Raw genomic sequence first — 16,104 nt, 5'->3', positions numbered from 1 at the left:
TCGGTGTATGATTGCAATTGAATTCCACAATGTCTCCTCATTTACATCACTTCATTGTGTTAAATGAGTCTGTTCCTCACCACCTTCTATAAACAGAGGGTTAATGAAGAAGTCCCAGTTGCTTGCTTCTTCCTTAGATTCTGTGAGACTGAGATACCAAAATGATGTGACATCCTTTTTAAGACTTTTGAATTGTTCTGTCAGTGTGAATTTAGTGCCTTTCTAGGCAGCAAGAATTTTCTTCATTGCTGATTTCATAGAAAAAATGCCCTAATAAACTCACACCGCCAGTGTTACCAACATATACAGACTAGCACAGAAGAAATCACATTAGTCTGCCTGTTTGCACGTTACAGCCAGTACTGCAGCACCTGTTCAAACTGGAGCAGACTAGACTGCCAGGTGGAGGACCTTTGTAGGAACTGGAACACTTCTCAGAACAGGTGCCAGAGAGGAGAGCTCACTGTTCTGAGAAACGGGGTCACCCAAAAGGAGTTGGGTGAAGGCTTCCCTGTCACGTGACCAGAGCACACGGGCAGAACTTCACACAGAGCCAAGTCCCCCGGCAGACAGCAAGGCCACTGTAAGGGAAGTGCTAGTACTAGTCGCTCAGTCATGTCCGACTCTTTGTGACCTCATGGACTGTCCGTGAAATTCTCCAGGCAAGAATACTGGAGTGGGTTGCCATTTCCTTCTCCAGGGGCTCTTCCCGACCCAGGGATTGAACCCAGGTCTCCTGCACTGCAGGCAGATCTTTTCCATCTGGGCCACCAGAAAAGGTCCTGTAAGGAGACTCCCAGCCAAGTCCCAGGCCTGCTCTCCAGAGCCACTTCACAGCACTCGGGGGAACACTGGCTCCTGGCCCTAGGCTGCTGCCTGGTGACCAGGCAGATGGGGCCCTCCAGGGGCTGCAGGTCAGAGGGAACCCCCCAGAAGGTGCAGGCTAATAGGAAGATGTCCCTATTGACTGTGTCACCCAGGGAGCTCGCTCCCTCCAAAGTGCCCACTTCTCAGGTTCTGGAAGTCTGACAACCCACTTGGATTCTTGATTGCAATAAAATGTGAGCTCAATTTGAAGTGGATTAACTTCTTTTTTTGTAGTCAAGTCTCAAAATTAACTCCCTCATCTGCGTCCTCTGTGGTCTCCGGTCCTGTTAGCTCTCCTGCTCCTTGTGCAGGTTCTGATGCCGGCTCTCCCTCTTTGTATGGAGCAAGTGTACAGTGATGGGAACAAGAGCTACTATCAAAGCAAACAAATGCATGGAATTAAACAAAAAGTGTACTTCACTGTTTTCTGTCCTGTCTTAATTCCTTAAGGGCTGCTTGTGTCCCGAGAGCTACCTTCACAAGTTTTACAATTTGTCAGGGAAAGGAAAACTTTACACGACTGGGTTTCCTGCAGCCCGGAAAAATAGGTGGTGAGAAAAGCTGGTTTCTGTGGCATTTTCATCAGACACATCCACAGAAAGAAGAGATGACCATCATTGTGTTATTGTCTCTTCGTGATTATTCTGTCACATCCGAGACAGGCATTCTCCTTCCCCACAGCTTTCCTGCTGCCCACCTTGCAGCTACTTCTCTGGTATGAGAACCCAACTCTCAAATGCACCTAAGAGGAAAAAGGCAAAAGTGAAAATCTTCCAGTGCATACGACTGGTGAGAAACCTGAGAGCAGAAAGCTAAGACAACACATTGGATTGTCTGATTTCAGCCAATCACGATTCCCACTGGCAGTTAGCAACCTGCACAAGCACACAGAATACATATATCCATTTATTTGGGAAACTGCTTTGCCTGTAAAGTCACAACTGCTAAGGCACATTGTTGCGAAGTCAAGGGGGAGGAAGGAGAGAGACAAATCCAAGGATCCAGGTAAAGGGCAAAGGGCACACGCTTTCAGCAGTGCAGAGAGCTTCCGGCGTCTCCCCTCCCTCCTACCACAGAGCTTCACAAAGAGCCATGGATTTCCAAGTCCAGTTGGTATCCTCTTCATGCCCATTCTTGTTCTCAAGCTTCTTTTAAAGCAACACATGCTTAAAAATGAAGTCCTTGTTATTTTTTTTGGATTATACTGTGTCCAAAAAACACTGCTTGGGAATTCATTCTTTACAGTGAACAAGTATTCCCAAGAATTCGTGTAGAACAACTGATCTGCATTAAGCCTTGGCAAGATTCTTGGCCAAGTCAAATCAAAAGCCAGCAGATGGTGCCCAAGGGCAAGAGTTCTGATAAGAAATGATGACTTACTCCTTTGGGGCACAGGATCCCAGAGCTGGTCATTTTAGGTGCCAAGGTCGTTTGTCCTTGGAACTGAATTGATCTGTGCCAATTACAATACTACAGCTATAGAAAGCAGACAGCTACAGATTCATTAAAACACAACACAACAAAGTAATCCAAAGCAAAGCTTTCTCCTTGAATTCCCCTGAATTGAAAGATAAAATAATTATCCCTCAGTTATTTTCAGGAAATGAAAAAAAGCATTTGGAGGGTACGCAGGCTGGTACCTGTGTACCAGCTGGTATCATGTACTGAGTCCATCTCCCAGCAAGACAGAGGAGGCATTCTCACACAGAAAGGACAGACTAGAAAAAAGGTACTGATGGTCATTTGGTTCAAGTGAGTTGAGGGCTCTGCACATTCAGATGGGTAAGCACTTCTCCAGAACATATTCATAACATACAGAGTGAGCTCCACTGATATTTAATAGTCCAATTGCAATCAGCTGAATTGTCTGGACATGCAACCAAGAGGAGATGTGACATATGCGGTAATATCAGTGCATCTGAACACAAAGAGCATCACAGCAATCACTGTGCTTTGGAGCTGTACATGGAAATTGTATGCAGTTTGTCAGCTTGTTTCCCTTGATTAATGCAAGAGGTAGGTCATCAGCAAAATAAAAAAACAAAAAAACGTGTACTGAAGAAACACTCTTCAGGAGACTAACAGAAAGTGTGGTGTCAGTGATGTGGGTTCACGTCATTAATCTACACTTAGCTTGTCCACAAGGGACATAAAAAGATAAAACCTGTCACGACAGCCAATCCCTGCACGGAAGAGGCACGCCAGACAAGGGCCGTCAGCATCCTCTCCCAAGACAGCTCAGGGCTTGGCAAGAGGCAAGTATGACACACTACCCTGAGTTCCTTGTTATTCAATAAAATACAAACAGGATTTCCTGGGAGGCCATCCATTTTGCAGTGTCTTGCTAAATCTTGGTTGGTTTGAGAACCTGATACGATTCACCTTCCAGAGCAGTGTCCTTCGTGACAGGACAGAGCACACAGAAGAATAGTGTCCAGATCACCTACTGAGAATAATTTAAAAACAATGAGGAGCTTCAGAGGACCACATCCATCACATACATAAGCAACAGAGTCCAGGGAGATAGCACCCAAGGGACCGAGATCACGTGACCTTCCTACTATTCAGAGAGTGAGCATTGCTTGTTTCTTTCAAACGTAGGTCTTTCTGACTAAATTTTTTAATGAGGGTTCCAGGAACTAAGGCCACCAGGGCAATGGCCAGCAGTTTAAAGGCAGTTTCCCAGGAGAAAAGAGCATCCAGAGAAGTGAGGGTGGACAGGATGGAGCCCGTCTGCACACAGATGAAATTATATGGGATCAAACCTGGAGGAAGAAAAGGGAAATCCTGTTACTCTGGGACGGGAAAACAAAGACCAGCAGTGCTTCAGAAAGGTCACCAGTAATTCACAACAGTGACTCCAGTTTCGTATGTGACTTCTGTGCAATTCTGACTGCTAAATATGTCCTCTTTCCCTTCTCTTCCATTCCTTCCCCTCCTTTCCTTGCTTCCCACATACATTTGCCTCATTAAACAAAAGGACTTGAGATGGTTTGCAATATATATATATATATATATATACACAATAACATTTAAACATTTTTTTAAATAGGGGAAAACAAAACAAGAATACAACAAAATGAGTGAAGAATAAACAAATTAAGGCAAAAATGCAGAAAGTTCACTCATTTGCTAGAAGTGTCCCCAGATTTGGTTCCGAGTACCCAACAGCCCAAGCAAAGAGCAGCACCAGCATTATGAGTTGTGCAGTATGCCCAAGATAAAAACAAGTTTCTTAGTAGTAGTACTATTTCATACTCTGTATTGTCTTTAAGAAGTCATCAAATCCACTGGATCCCAAAAGTGACTGGTGGTCCAAGAGGCTGACTGTATCACAATCCCCTGGTGAAGCTGTTAAAAACACACCCTCAGGGACTCTGGTCCCCTGGGTCTAGGGTAGAGCCCAGGAACCTGCATTCTAACAGCCTCTCTCAACTCCCACTCCCAAGACTCTGATTGGTTTGGGGCCCCCTGATGATCCACTCCTCTTCTCTAATGGATGATGCCTCAAGATGAGATTCGTCAAGGTCATACAACCTGTCAGAGGCAGAACTAGAACCCAGGTCTCTGGAGTCCTTCCAAGCTTCGTGCACCTGGTTAATTACAGGCTGCTAATAGAGACGCGGAGGCACTCTCATCTAAAAGCCGGTCTGACAGAATTAGCTATGGTTGATTCTGCTTCAATTTAAGAGCTCAGCTTCTCTCAGGAATTCCCTATTAATAGCAACTGCTCAACCACAGAGCTGTCATGTTTGACCCCGAGTCCAGAGTAGTCTTTCCCTCCATTTCTAAAGAAGGTTTAAGAGAGATGACCCTTGCCTTAGGCTTGGAGAAGGTGGGGTGGTTTACTTCCAGTGTGGGGAAAACAATAGTCACTGATTTCACAGGATGTTAGCCATTTTCCCATTCAGATGAAAGTGGTCCAAAGCTCATACTTAGAGAAACACTGCTGTCATCCTAGCCTTGCATTTGGCCAAGTGGCTCATGGAGGGTAAGGAGCTTGCTGAAGGTCATACAATTGTCAAAAAGCAAGAAGGAACTAGCTCTTCCTAAGGCAGATCTTAATGGAAACAGGGGCCAAAATCAAACAGGAAGCCCTTGCTCTGACCTTCCTGCCTCCACCTTCTCTTCCAGCCACAAACCTGAACTCTGCTTTCACTGAGCCCTTACTATGGGCCAGGTCATGTGTTACAGAGATTGCTCTTCTAATCCCAGGGCCTACCACAGTACAAACACACAATAGACATTAAAAACAGGTATAGAATGAACAATCCCTAATTTTTCCAGAAGTATTTTTATGGCTTCTCATGTTCAAGCACAAGTAGACCTGCTATCAGGAACAATTACATTAGACAAGGCTGGATGATGCTGTCCGTGAGCCTGGCTCACAGAGGCAGGCATGTGCCTGAGACGACTGTGAGACTCAGACTTGCACGCGTGTCTTACCGATAAGAACAGAGAAGAAGAACTGCACGATGGGGATGTTCAGAATTGGGGCCGAGAGGTTCAAGAACCAGTTTGGCGTCATAGGGAAAAGTCTCAGAAACAGTAAGAAGAAAAACAGGCCACTTCTGTTCTCCTCCACCTGAAGCCAAAGAAGACAAGGCCATTAAGAAGCAGAAAGAGTCTCCAGTTGGTGAAAAATCTGTTGGTGCCAGGCACTGTTCCAGACACTTTTCATATTCTGTAAGTTTCAGGGCAGAGATTGTTTTCCTCATTTTTAAAATGGAAGTGCCTGGGACTTCCCTGGTGGTCCAATGGTTAAGAATCTCCTTTCCGAAACATGTATGTTATCTAGGGTGAAACAGATCACCAGCCCAGGTTGGGTGCATGAGACAAGTGCTTGGGCCTGGTGCACTGGGAAGACCCAGAGGGATCGGGTGGAGAGGGAGGTGGGAGGGGGGACCGGGATGGGGAATACATGTAAATCCATGGCTAATTCATTTCAGTGTATGACAGAAACCACTGCAATGCTGTGAAGTAATTAGCCTCCAACTAATAAATGGAAAAAAAAGAATCTCCTTTCCAATGCAGGGGATGCAGGTTTGATCCCTGGCTGGGGAACTAAGATCTCATATGCTGAGGAGCAGCTAAGCCGGAGTTCCACAACTGGAGGGCCCAGGGACCACAACGAAGACCTAGCGCAGCCCCCAGCTCCCCAAAAATGGAGGTGCCTGAGGCTCAGAAGTCAGGAACCTGCCCAAAGACACAGAGCTGGCAGTGATGGAGCTGGAGGCTAAGCTCAGGTCTTCATCTCTAGGAGACATCAATAGGCGCTCTGGAGTCTCCTGCGGCAGAGGAGGAGGACACTGTGGGAACCCCCTGCACCACACTCCCCTCAGGGCCACGCCATGACTTTCTAGGGACCCAGCACTCAGAGGTACCCTCTAGCCTTACCTTCTTCTGCAGCAGGGCAACTTTGTCAGGAAAGTATAAGACCACCAGCTGTTTGCCAAAAACACTGGATAGCAGGTAGCAGCCTGTGGCACCCACTGAGGTCAGCACGCAGCACAGCAGAAGGCCCAGCCACGGCCCAAACAAAGCACCGGCTAAAACATTCTGCAGAGGAAACATACGGTCTGCTATGAGGACATGCCAGCCCATCTCGTCTTGGAGCCTGGGAGGCCTAGGTTCCCTCCTGCTTCAGTGATTTTCCTGGACAAAAAACCCTATTCCCATTGTAAAGAGATGAATGAAAGGTGATGAAAGATCTGGGAACTACAACCCTGGCTTCAGTCTTCTCACCCTTAAAACTGGGAAGAGTATTAAAACCTCAGAGGACAAGACAGAATTAAATGGGAAAACCTGCGTCTTACACCCAGCCTTCCACATGGGCTGTGATACGTCCTGCAGACCCTGAGGCTCTGGGGAGGCAGAAAGAAAGCTCACAAATTATTTTTGCTATTCTAAATGGACACAAACCATGGATTTCCCCTTAGTTAGACCACATGAGCTTTACAGAATGTCTCATTTCTTTGCTTTCGGCAGGAATTACAGATCTGTGGTATGCTAACCCTGGCAGTTTTGTGTTGATCAGATTTCTAGCTGACACTCAAAAAAGCCTGCAATGAACCAAAATGGAAAAGTGAACCAATACTTCCTAAATGCAGTCTGGCTAATAGACACCATCCTGCCAAACACAGAATCCAAGAGAGAAAATAAAAGGGGGACCTGGAAGCGAGAAGGCGGGGATCTCCTCAGCACCTCCAGTGTGCTAAGGACTTGACGACATGTCCGATTTAATCCCCAACAAGACCCTGTGTGGTATGGTAGCCTCACCCCACTCTACCAATGCAAGATTAAGTATGGTCCCCAAGGCCACATGAGGAAGAGATAGGATGCACCCCCAGGGAGCAGCTGGCTCTTTGCCCTGCAGAGGGATCAGCTCAAGAGAGAAGGAGGTATGGGGGCAACCCCAGGAGACAGATGGCCTCTGACCCCCAGCACCACACATGTCCCCATCTCTCTTGGCATGGCTATGTTTGCTTTTCTTCCAGTTGCTAACAAAGACACAGCTGAGGTAGATCCGGCCTGAGCTGAATGTTGGGGCAGGAGGGAGAGCAGGACAGAAGGGAGCTTTCAAGGCTGCCTGCTCAGTGCCAAAGCCGCTGTGTGCCAGGCGCACCATCACTGTGCCAGCCCTTCTGCACCCACTGGGTCATTTAATCCTCCCACGTAACAATCCCGGGGGTTACGTAGGCAAGTCTCTGTTCCACAGATGAGGAGGCAGGGTTGGAGAGGTTAAATGGTTGGCTCACTGTTACACAGCTGGGATCTAAACCTCCCCAAAGCCATAATATATATATACATTTATACCAACAAGCTTACAATGCTGCTGGGAGAACAGCACAAATTCTCCTGTATCACCTGAGATGGCAGCTGGTTAGAAGCATCCAAGAGCCCACGCACAAGCCTGGATTTAACACTGCAGCTCTCGAGAGCCAGGGGGCCGCCTGGAAAACCAGAGTGACTAATCCTCCCCACACCAGGGAGGTTTCCCGACCCTCTCCAGCCAAACATCACCAGGAACAACCTGCATCTGTTCATCAGACACTTACGAAGGCACTTCCCTGTGCCAGGCAAACACACAGGCTGTGAACAAGGAACAGGCCCAGCCCTCAAGGAACTCACAGACTAGTGGAGAAAACAGATTTTAAAAGAAAACCAACATGCGGAAGGGGAGAGGTCTCAAGGACGGTGCTCCACAGCTGCCAAATCCTTAGAAACAAAAGCAGCAAACTTGAGAGGAGAGGTAGGCTCTGGAGCTGCAGGGTGAGGGGGTGGGGCGGGGGTTCAGACCCCAGCCCTTCCCCCTCCTCGCCTCGTCACCAGGGACAGTAACTTAACTTCTCACCATTCATCTCCTTGTCTGTAAAATGCAGATAACAATGCCCGTTACTGGCTCTTGGAAAATTAAATAAGGTCGTGCGGGTAGAGCAACTAGGACAGTGCCTGACACAGGGAGAGCTATCAACAAACAATACCCACGGTAGCCCGTCCTCTGGACTGTAGGCTCTGCAGCCTAATGGCCCCTCTGCAAAGAAGAACGTGGCTTCCTGGGAGGCAGGCACAGGAGGAGGGCAGGATACTGACCAGGAAGCTGGACCCAGGGATGGCAAAGCTCTGTTTGTAGAGGTAGGCACTGCAGAAGAGCAGGAACACGTAGACCTGGTGTTCCTTCCGGTATTCTCGAAGGACCTCGGAGAGTTCCCGCAGCTCAGCCAGGTCCGAGGGAAACCACAGTGACCTGGAGATTTGGAAAAGCAGATGGAAACAAAGAGTCAAAAACAGCCTCATACCTAATAAAGTCACTTGCTGTGTCTTCTTTCCAAAACAGGTTTTTTAATGTGCCCATCATTTGGTCTGCTGGGAACCAGCAGAGATGTGGGGAGGCTAGGATGATGGATGACCTGATATTTATAACACAGCAGAGGCAAGGAGAAGAGCCTCGGTTTGGAAGCAAGGGACTTGGCGTAGCATCTGAACTCTGCTACTATCCAGTGGTATGATCTCAGGCTAGTCGTTGAGCCTTAGCTTCCTTATTGGAAAAATGAAAGGTTAATGGTAGATAATCACTAAGTTCCCTCTTAGCTCTCAGATTTTATGGACTAGTCTTTTTAATAATTTTTAATTGGAGGCCAATTGCTTTACAATATTATGTTAGTTTCTGCCACACAACAACTTGAATCAGCCATAAGTGTATATATATGCCCCTCTCTTGAACTTCCCTTCTACTCCCCACCCTATCCCACCTCTCTAGGTTGTTACAGAGTACAGGGTTGAACTCCCTGTGTTATACAACAACTTCCCATTAGCAATCTATTTTACATATAGTAATGTACATGTTTCAATGCTACTCTCTCCATTTGTCCACCCTCTCCTTCCCTCGCTGTGTCCACAAATTTGTTCTCTATGTCTGAGTCTCCATTCCTGCTCTGCAAATAGGTTCATCTGTACCATTTTCCTAGATTCAGTATATGTGCATTAATACGTGATAGTTGTTTTACTCTCTCTGACATCCTTCATTCTGTATAACAGGCTCTCCGTTCACCCACCTCACTAGAACTGGCTCAAATGTGTTCCTTTTTATGGCTGAGTAATATTCCATTGTATAAATGTACCACAGCTTCTTTATCTACAAACAATAAATGCTGGAGAGGATGTGGAGAAAAAGAAACCCTCTGGCACTGTTGGTGGGAAGGTAAATTGATACAGCCACTAAAGAGAACAGCCACTAAAGAGACTCCTTAAACAACTAGAAATAAAACTGCCATATGACCCAGCAATCTCACTACTACTACGCATATACCCTGAGGAAACCATAACTGAAAAAGACACATGTACCCCCAGTGTTCACTGCAGCACTATCTACAATTGCTAAGACATGGAAGCAACTATTCCAAGTCCAATGGACTTCCTAGAAGTCCACTGACAGATGAACGGATAAAGAAGTTGTGATCCTTATAAACTATTCCTAAGAGGCAAATGAATTAATTTCTAGGCAAGTATGGAATGCCCTGAATTGCCTTCCTTTCCAGGGGCAAACCCTCCCCCCTAAGCTTTAGGCCAAGGACAATTCAAACTTCACACTTCTCCTAAGTTACTAGGTAAAACGATTGCTTTATCAATCACAAAGGAGAAAAAAGCTTCCCTGGGAAAGTGTATTTGTCCCACACCATAATCTTCTTGGTAATATGCCAGGCTTGAAACCAACCCTTCCGACCAGCCTGCTTTTCACCCTGCTTTCTATATGGTCCTCACTGAACTCTGATTCCTGTACAAGGGTTACTCTGTACAAAGGCTACCTTGCCTCTGTCCTCTGAACAACTCTGGAATCCATCAATGATCAATTACATACAAACCCTCCTGGTTCTCATTAGAATGTTTCTCTTACTCTGACACCCCCAGCACAGCCTTCCCAGCTAGAGCAAAACAACAGTCACTGAAAACAGTTCTCCTAATATTCAAACCTAAGTAACATACATCTTCATTATCTTTACAAATAGCAGGCCGGTTTCACGACAAACCGGCCCCGTAAGTATCTGTACCGCCTCCTGCCTAACACCGTGGGTAAGTAAAAGGAAAAGCTGAGCCAACCAAGAAGAGACAGTCGATAACTAATTAGTGAATAATTTAAAGTTGTCCATCAACGTTTTTCCTCAAGCCCGATATGCCTTCAAGTCCCAAGGGCCGATTTGACCAGAAGTGAACTGGAGAGGACGAAGGAGGGAGACTGAGAACCGGCTGCGGGTCCACATCGGGGCGAAGGTGGGATGCAAATAGGGGTCAGGGCTGGGCCTGGAAAGGCGACGGGAACATCGCTCAAGAGGCGACCCAATGGGGGGAGCAGAGGTGCTCCAGCAGGATCAGCCCAAAGTAAGGCGCCGCGTTTCCCTCCGCAACTAAAAGAAAAAAAAAACCAGAAGGCACCAGACAGCACTCCCGCGCGGCCGGCAGCACGCAGATCCCAGCCAGGTCCCGGTTCCAGTTCACGCGGCCTGCCCAAGACAGTGTAGACGCGGCCCGACCTCCAGTCCCAGGACTGAAGCCCAAATCCCGGCCTCCGACGCCTCCGATCCGGGAACCCGAATCTCCGGTTCCCAGACTTCATCCTCGGACCTGGCTCCCTTCCTCTGACCCGAACCTAGGACCCAGTCACCGCCGCCACGCACCTGTCTCCAGCCTCCTCGGCTGAGACCAGTGTCGACGCGCGAGGCAGTCGCGTGGACAGCAAGTACAGGGCGAAGGTGCTGCCGGCGAAGACCATGAGGAGGCCGAGTAGGGAGTGCATCGCGGCCCCCGTACTGGGACTCGCGGGGCCACGGAGCGTCCTGGAAGTAGTGCCAGGAACCTCGCTGCCTGCCGGCTGCGCCAGCGGAACGAGTTAGCAGACGGACAAGGGCGGGGTCTGCTCCAGGCCCCGCCCCTATCACCAGGCCCCACCCCCGGCCCGGACTCCGTGAGCCACTGGGTCGAGAATCCAGCAGAGGAACCGTCCTTCCTTCTGCTCTTGCTTCTATTCTCGTTCCGTGTGTATATCTTTTTATACGTTTATCTCTGTCTCTTTTCTCCACTTATTTGCTGGGTCCCTGCCAGGCGTTAGGACGTCCGGGGTGAATCGGGAACCCAGACCACAGCAAGCTTGCAGTCTAGGGGTCAAGATAGGCTTGTTGACCACCAGCTGAACCAGAGGCTCCAGTCCAGTGCGGTGGGATAATCAAAGCGATCACGGAAATAAGGAGAATTTCTTTTTATTAAACTCCTACTATATGTCCATTATCCCTAATCCTCACAACAGTTCTGCAAGATTGGTTTTTTGTCTTTATTTAACAGATGAAAAATCCCAAGTCTCAGATTAAGTAACATCCCCCAAGAGAGCCACGATCAGAATCCAAGTCACCCTGGGTCCAAAACTAGTGGTTCTGTACTGCGTGGATTCATGGAAGAGGTGGGGTTTGAGTTTACCTTAAAGGATGAGCAAGATTTCCACAACAGAGACAGGAAAGAGGTGAATGGGGGACCCCAGGAAGGGACCAGCGTCTAGTTTCTGTGAAGCCTACAGGGGTGAGAAATAAGTGAGAAGGTGGAAACAAACTGGAAAGCATAGAAGAGCAGCTAAGGAGTTGGATTATTTTTTTTAATATTGTACATGAGGAGACACCAACAGAGGTGTTTAAGCAAGAGAATGATTTAGTTCCCATTTTAGGATGTTTTCTCTGGCAGATGATTAGACTGCATTCTGAGTTGGGAGCTGATGAGAAAGGTTGCAGGCCTGAGCCAGGACCACAGTAGTGGGGAGGAAGATGGACAGACTGGAAGAGTTGAGTTGGTAGGACATGGCTAATTAAATGGAGAATGACAGAGAGGACTCCAAAATGTCACAAGCCTGGACAACAGAAACATCCTTGTCATGTCATTCAAAGCTCCTCTTGGGCTACGTAAGGAGCACCTGTCTGAATTCAAAGTGTACAAGGTCCTAACAAGCCCACGTCCAGTAATTTAACCCATAGATAGGCCCTTAGGCAGACAAAGATGTTATGTTCAAGGGTATTCTGTCGGCTTTGTTTTGATATGAGGATATTGGGAACAACCCAAATGCCCATCATTTGGGGACTATTGAGGTTAATTATGGTATATTCACAAGTAGAACAAATTCTAAGCCGCTTCCTGAAAAAAGGGAAGCAGCTCTGTGTATCCAGATACAGTACAGTAGCCAGATAGATGGGTAGGATAAAAATCAAACAAGTTGCAGTGTTAGGCTATATTATGACTCATTTGTAGGAAGAAGAAAAAATATATTTTATATTTTCAAAATTCTGGGCTCTGCATGAAGGAAATGAAATGACTCAATGTCTGGGATTTGCATCAAAATAATGGGATGGGACAGTAGTAAAAATATAAACAAAACAGGATTGGCCACTGAATTGATAATTGCTGAAGCTGGGTGATGAGTGCAGGGAGGTGGATTTTACCATTTTCCCTAGTTTCCATGTATGTGCAAGGTTTTCCATTTTAAAACATGTGTGGGACTGTTCTCAGCCCTCCATTCTTTTCTCCCTTCAAATCTCCCATTCCAGCTGAACACACATGGTGTTAGTTTGTGCCTCTGAAAACACTCTTCTCTGGCAAACTTCTCTGCCTGAAAACTCCTACTCTTTCATCAATACACAGGACAATTGTCACCTCCTCTGAGAAGCCTTCTCCAGCTCCTGCAGTCCAAAAGGTTGTTCCTTCTCTGTGCTTGGGGCTGCCTGTGAAGTGTCTTTATTCCTGCGGTTGCATACACTGTGCTCCAGCATCGTCGCCCATCTCCCCAGGAGACAGTGAACACTTCTGTAAATGAGACAAGGTCTCACCATCCCGTGTCTGTCCCAGCCCTTAACCCTGTGCCTGGCTTATCACTGGCACTTAATAGAAAGAAAGAAAGTGAAGTTGTTCAGTCATGTCTGACTCTTCATGACCCCTCTGTCAATGGGATTTTCCAGGCAAGAATACTGGAATGGGTTGCCATTTCCTTCTCCAGGGACTCTTCTCTACCCAGGGATTGAACCCAGGTCTTCTGCACTGCAGGCATGCTCTTTACCGTCTGAGGGAAGCCCAAACTAAAGAAGGTCCCACCGAGATTTGAACTCAGATCACTGGATTCAAAGTCCAGAGCGCTAAACATTACACACTTAATGATAGTTGGTTAAATCAACGGATCAGGCCTAGGGAGGACACGACTGGTTGTTTGGTTTGAAACATGTTGATTTTGAGAAGTCAAAAGAATATAGGCGGAGAGAAACTGAATGAATAATGATACTGAGCCTTTGCCAGGAATGTGCAGAGCAGAGAACAGGAAGAAAAGCTCCTGTTCTCAGGGCTTCACTTTGCCTTTGGTTGGGGGAGAGTATGGAGAGTTACAGAGCATGATATTGCTACAGAGGAAATGATGTGGCCAAGCTTCCAGAAAAGCACGTATCATCATCCCTTTCATGGATGATGGTTGAGCAGGTGTTCAAGATGGAGTCACTTTAAGGGTTGGTGAAGCCCAGGGCTGTGAGTGTTGAGCAGGACTGCATCTTAAACATAGGTCCCTTCCAAGCCCATGCTCCTTGCTCCACCTGGCACTGGCACCACCTCTCAATGCACAGGTGAAAATCCAGAGCTTGGGCTAAACATTCATACGTTCTGTCTAGAGGAGACAGTTGAAACGGGAGGTCTCTAAGGGAGACCATGAGAGGGAAAGTAATAGCAGCTGACATTCATTGAGTCTAGGCACAGCTGACCCCACAGGAAACCTTTTACACACATGAATGTATTTATCATATCATGAGGCAGGGGCTCTTAAAAGCCCCCACCTTAGAGTCCAGAGAAGGGAAACTTAGGCGAAGAGAATTCAGTAGACGGAGGTCTCTTCCCAGGAGATAACAGACCCTACCTGCTTACTCTATACTGCCTTTTGCAGAAAAGACGGAGATCAGAAGCCTGATAAGGAGATAGTGGAAGCAGTGAAAGAGAACAAGATAGCTTATTCAGGGATGTTGGATGATCGAGAGGGTGGTGGGGAAGAGTACCAAGGGCCCCAGAAAGACCGTTAGAAAGGGACCAGTGCTCAGTGTCAGAGTCCATGGAAAAATCCAACAGGGAGACCTGAAGGATTGTGGGTCTTAGCCACCACCTGGTGGAAAGGGACTTTTGACAGCTCATTTGGAAGACACAAACCTAATTTCCTACAGGATCACTGCCCAAGCCCCTGCTTGCTGCCCCTGACCTATCCCCCTTGCCTCCTGTCCTGATTTCTCCTGCTCAGCCCGTCTGCTTTGGGGAAGAAACCCTGGACTGTGCTCCCCACTACCAGCCCAGCTCCAAAATGATCATAGTCTCCCTTCTGGCCCCCAACCCAGCACCTGCAGAACCAGCGGCAGCCTGTAAAGCACAGCAGCAACCCCCCACCAGGGACACGTGTTGGACTGGGAAGCAGGTCAGGGGTGATGGTTCAGGGGTGGGAAGGAAGAAAAGCCAAGAAGCTCCAGTGAGAATGAATTAGCCCGTCACTCCCTGTGGCTCTTTGTCTTAGGGCTCACCCTCCTCTTCTGGCTTAACTGGATCTGCTCAGAGCAATATAAAGGAGTAGCTCTAAAAAAAAAAAAAAGAGTAGCTCTGATCAGACCACATGGCTTTGCATCCCCATTCCTGCTCCAACCACCACCAATGAGAAGAGGATGGACACCTGCCCCAAGAGGAAGACCCAAGGGCCAAGTCCTCTCCCTGGACTTTGGAATTGGACCACCTAGTGAGTGGTCCCAATGATCCCAAGGACCCCAGTGACCCACAGCTGCCCTGTGGAGTGGGTGGAGCTGATGCAGAGAGACCTATGGCAGAGCACAGGGTTAATGAAGTCCCATGGACTCTTGATGCTGAAGGCTCCAGCATGGCCAACATCCCTGCTCTTCCTGATGTCTGATGGTTCAACCCTCCCTTGGGTTCCACAAGTCCTCTCTCTAACAAAATCCAGGCTAATATGAGTGGATTTCTGCTACTGGCATCCCAGTCATGAATGAGAACACAGGATAGGGGTCTAAGGGTGGGAGGTTTTGGAAATAAGTATGTTGATGTCTAAATTAGAACGGAGGTGGCTCCCTCAAGTCCCTGAGGACAAATCCACTCTATTCTGCTCAACAGACATCGGTTGGGCGCCTGCTTTGTGCCTGGCATTGTGGTAGGTGCTAGGGCAGCAAAGACAAATAAGCAGCAGCTGCTCTCGTGGTGCTCACAGCCTTGGAGGATATGCCGACATGGAAATATATTACCATATGGCTGAATACCAGCAGCGCCAGTAGCACATACAACATTGGTGGCAGAGTGGGTGGTAGAAGAGAGCCGTGGAAGAGGAAGCCTAGCTCAGGGTCACCCAGAAATGCCTGAGGATCCTGGAGGGCTTTAGCTGAGGTGCAGAAACAGGGGAGTGGGCGAAGGCAAACTCTCCTTGGCTTCAGGATAGGTGAGCTTGCTGCAGGATAGTATCGGGATCACCTGAAAGTTGTGATGAGGAGTGAAAACAAGAGCCAAACTCTCTCTCCCAGGAAGCCTGCAAAGTGGGCAGTGGACCAACAGAGACAAAAGAGATAAGAGTAAGAAAGGTGCCTGGGAGAGAGGTCTAAGACAGAGAAGGGTGGGCACCCCCAGAGAAATGGGCTGGAGCTGGGGGTGGAGGACTGATCCATCCTCACAACTGAGCATGACTCCATAGGGCTT

The 16,104-nt window shown here is 47.8% G+C and overlaps 1 protein-coding gene across 1 annotated transcript; it reads right to left on the bottom strand.

The window, feature by feature from the left end:
* Positions 1-1,760: 1,760 nt before the first annotated feature.
* Positions 1,761-11,250, bottom strand: TMEM41A (transmembrane protein 41A). The gene is made up of 5 exons (XM_020870682.2): positions 11,040-11,250; positions 8,461-8,614; positions 6,265-6,426; positions 5,314-5,452; positions 1,761-3,632 (listed from the first exon to the last, which is right to left on the bottom strand). The coding sequence occupies exons 1-5, from the start codon at positions 11,156-11,158 to the stop codon at positions 3,412-3,414; spliced, it is 795 nt and encodes a 264-aa protein (XP_020726341.1). The 5' UTR covers positions 11,159-11,250; the 3' UTR covers positions 1,761-3,411.
* Between the last annotated feature and the right edge of the window lie 4,854 nt (positions 11,251-16,104).

Source organism: Odocoileus virginianus, chromosome 4 (assembly GCF_023699985.2).
Source record: "Odocoileus virginianus isolate 20LAN1187 ecotype Illinois chromosome 4, Ovbor_1.2, whole genome shotgun sequence".
NCBI lineage: Eukaryota > Metazoa > Chordata > Mammalia > Artiodactyla > Cervidae > Odocoileus > Odocoileus virginianus.
This window is presented reverse-complemented; position numbering and strand designations above follow the sequence as displayed.

Bases quoted from the DNA above. Each gene is read 5' to 3' on its own strand.
- TMEM41A (XM_020870682.2), bottom strand. From the start codon at position 11,158: ATGCACTCCCTACTCGGCCTCCTCATGGTCTTCGCCGGCAGCACCTTC. The intron at 6,427-8,460 runs GTCAGTATCCTG...TTTCCTCTGCAG, and splicing joins TCCCTGGGTCCAGCTTCCTG to AATGTTTTAGCCGGTGCTTT. The intron at 5,453-6,264 runs GTAAGGCTAGAG...CTTTGGCTTCAG, and splicing joins TTGCCCTGCTGCAGAAGAAG to GTGGAGGAGAACAGAAGTGG.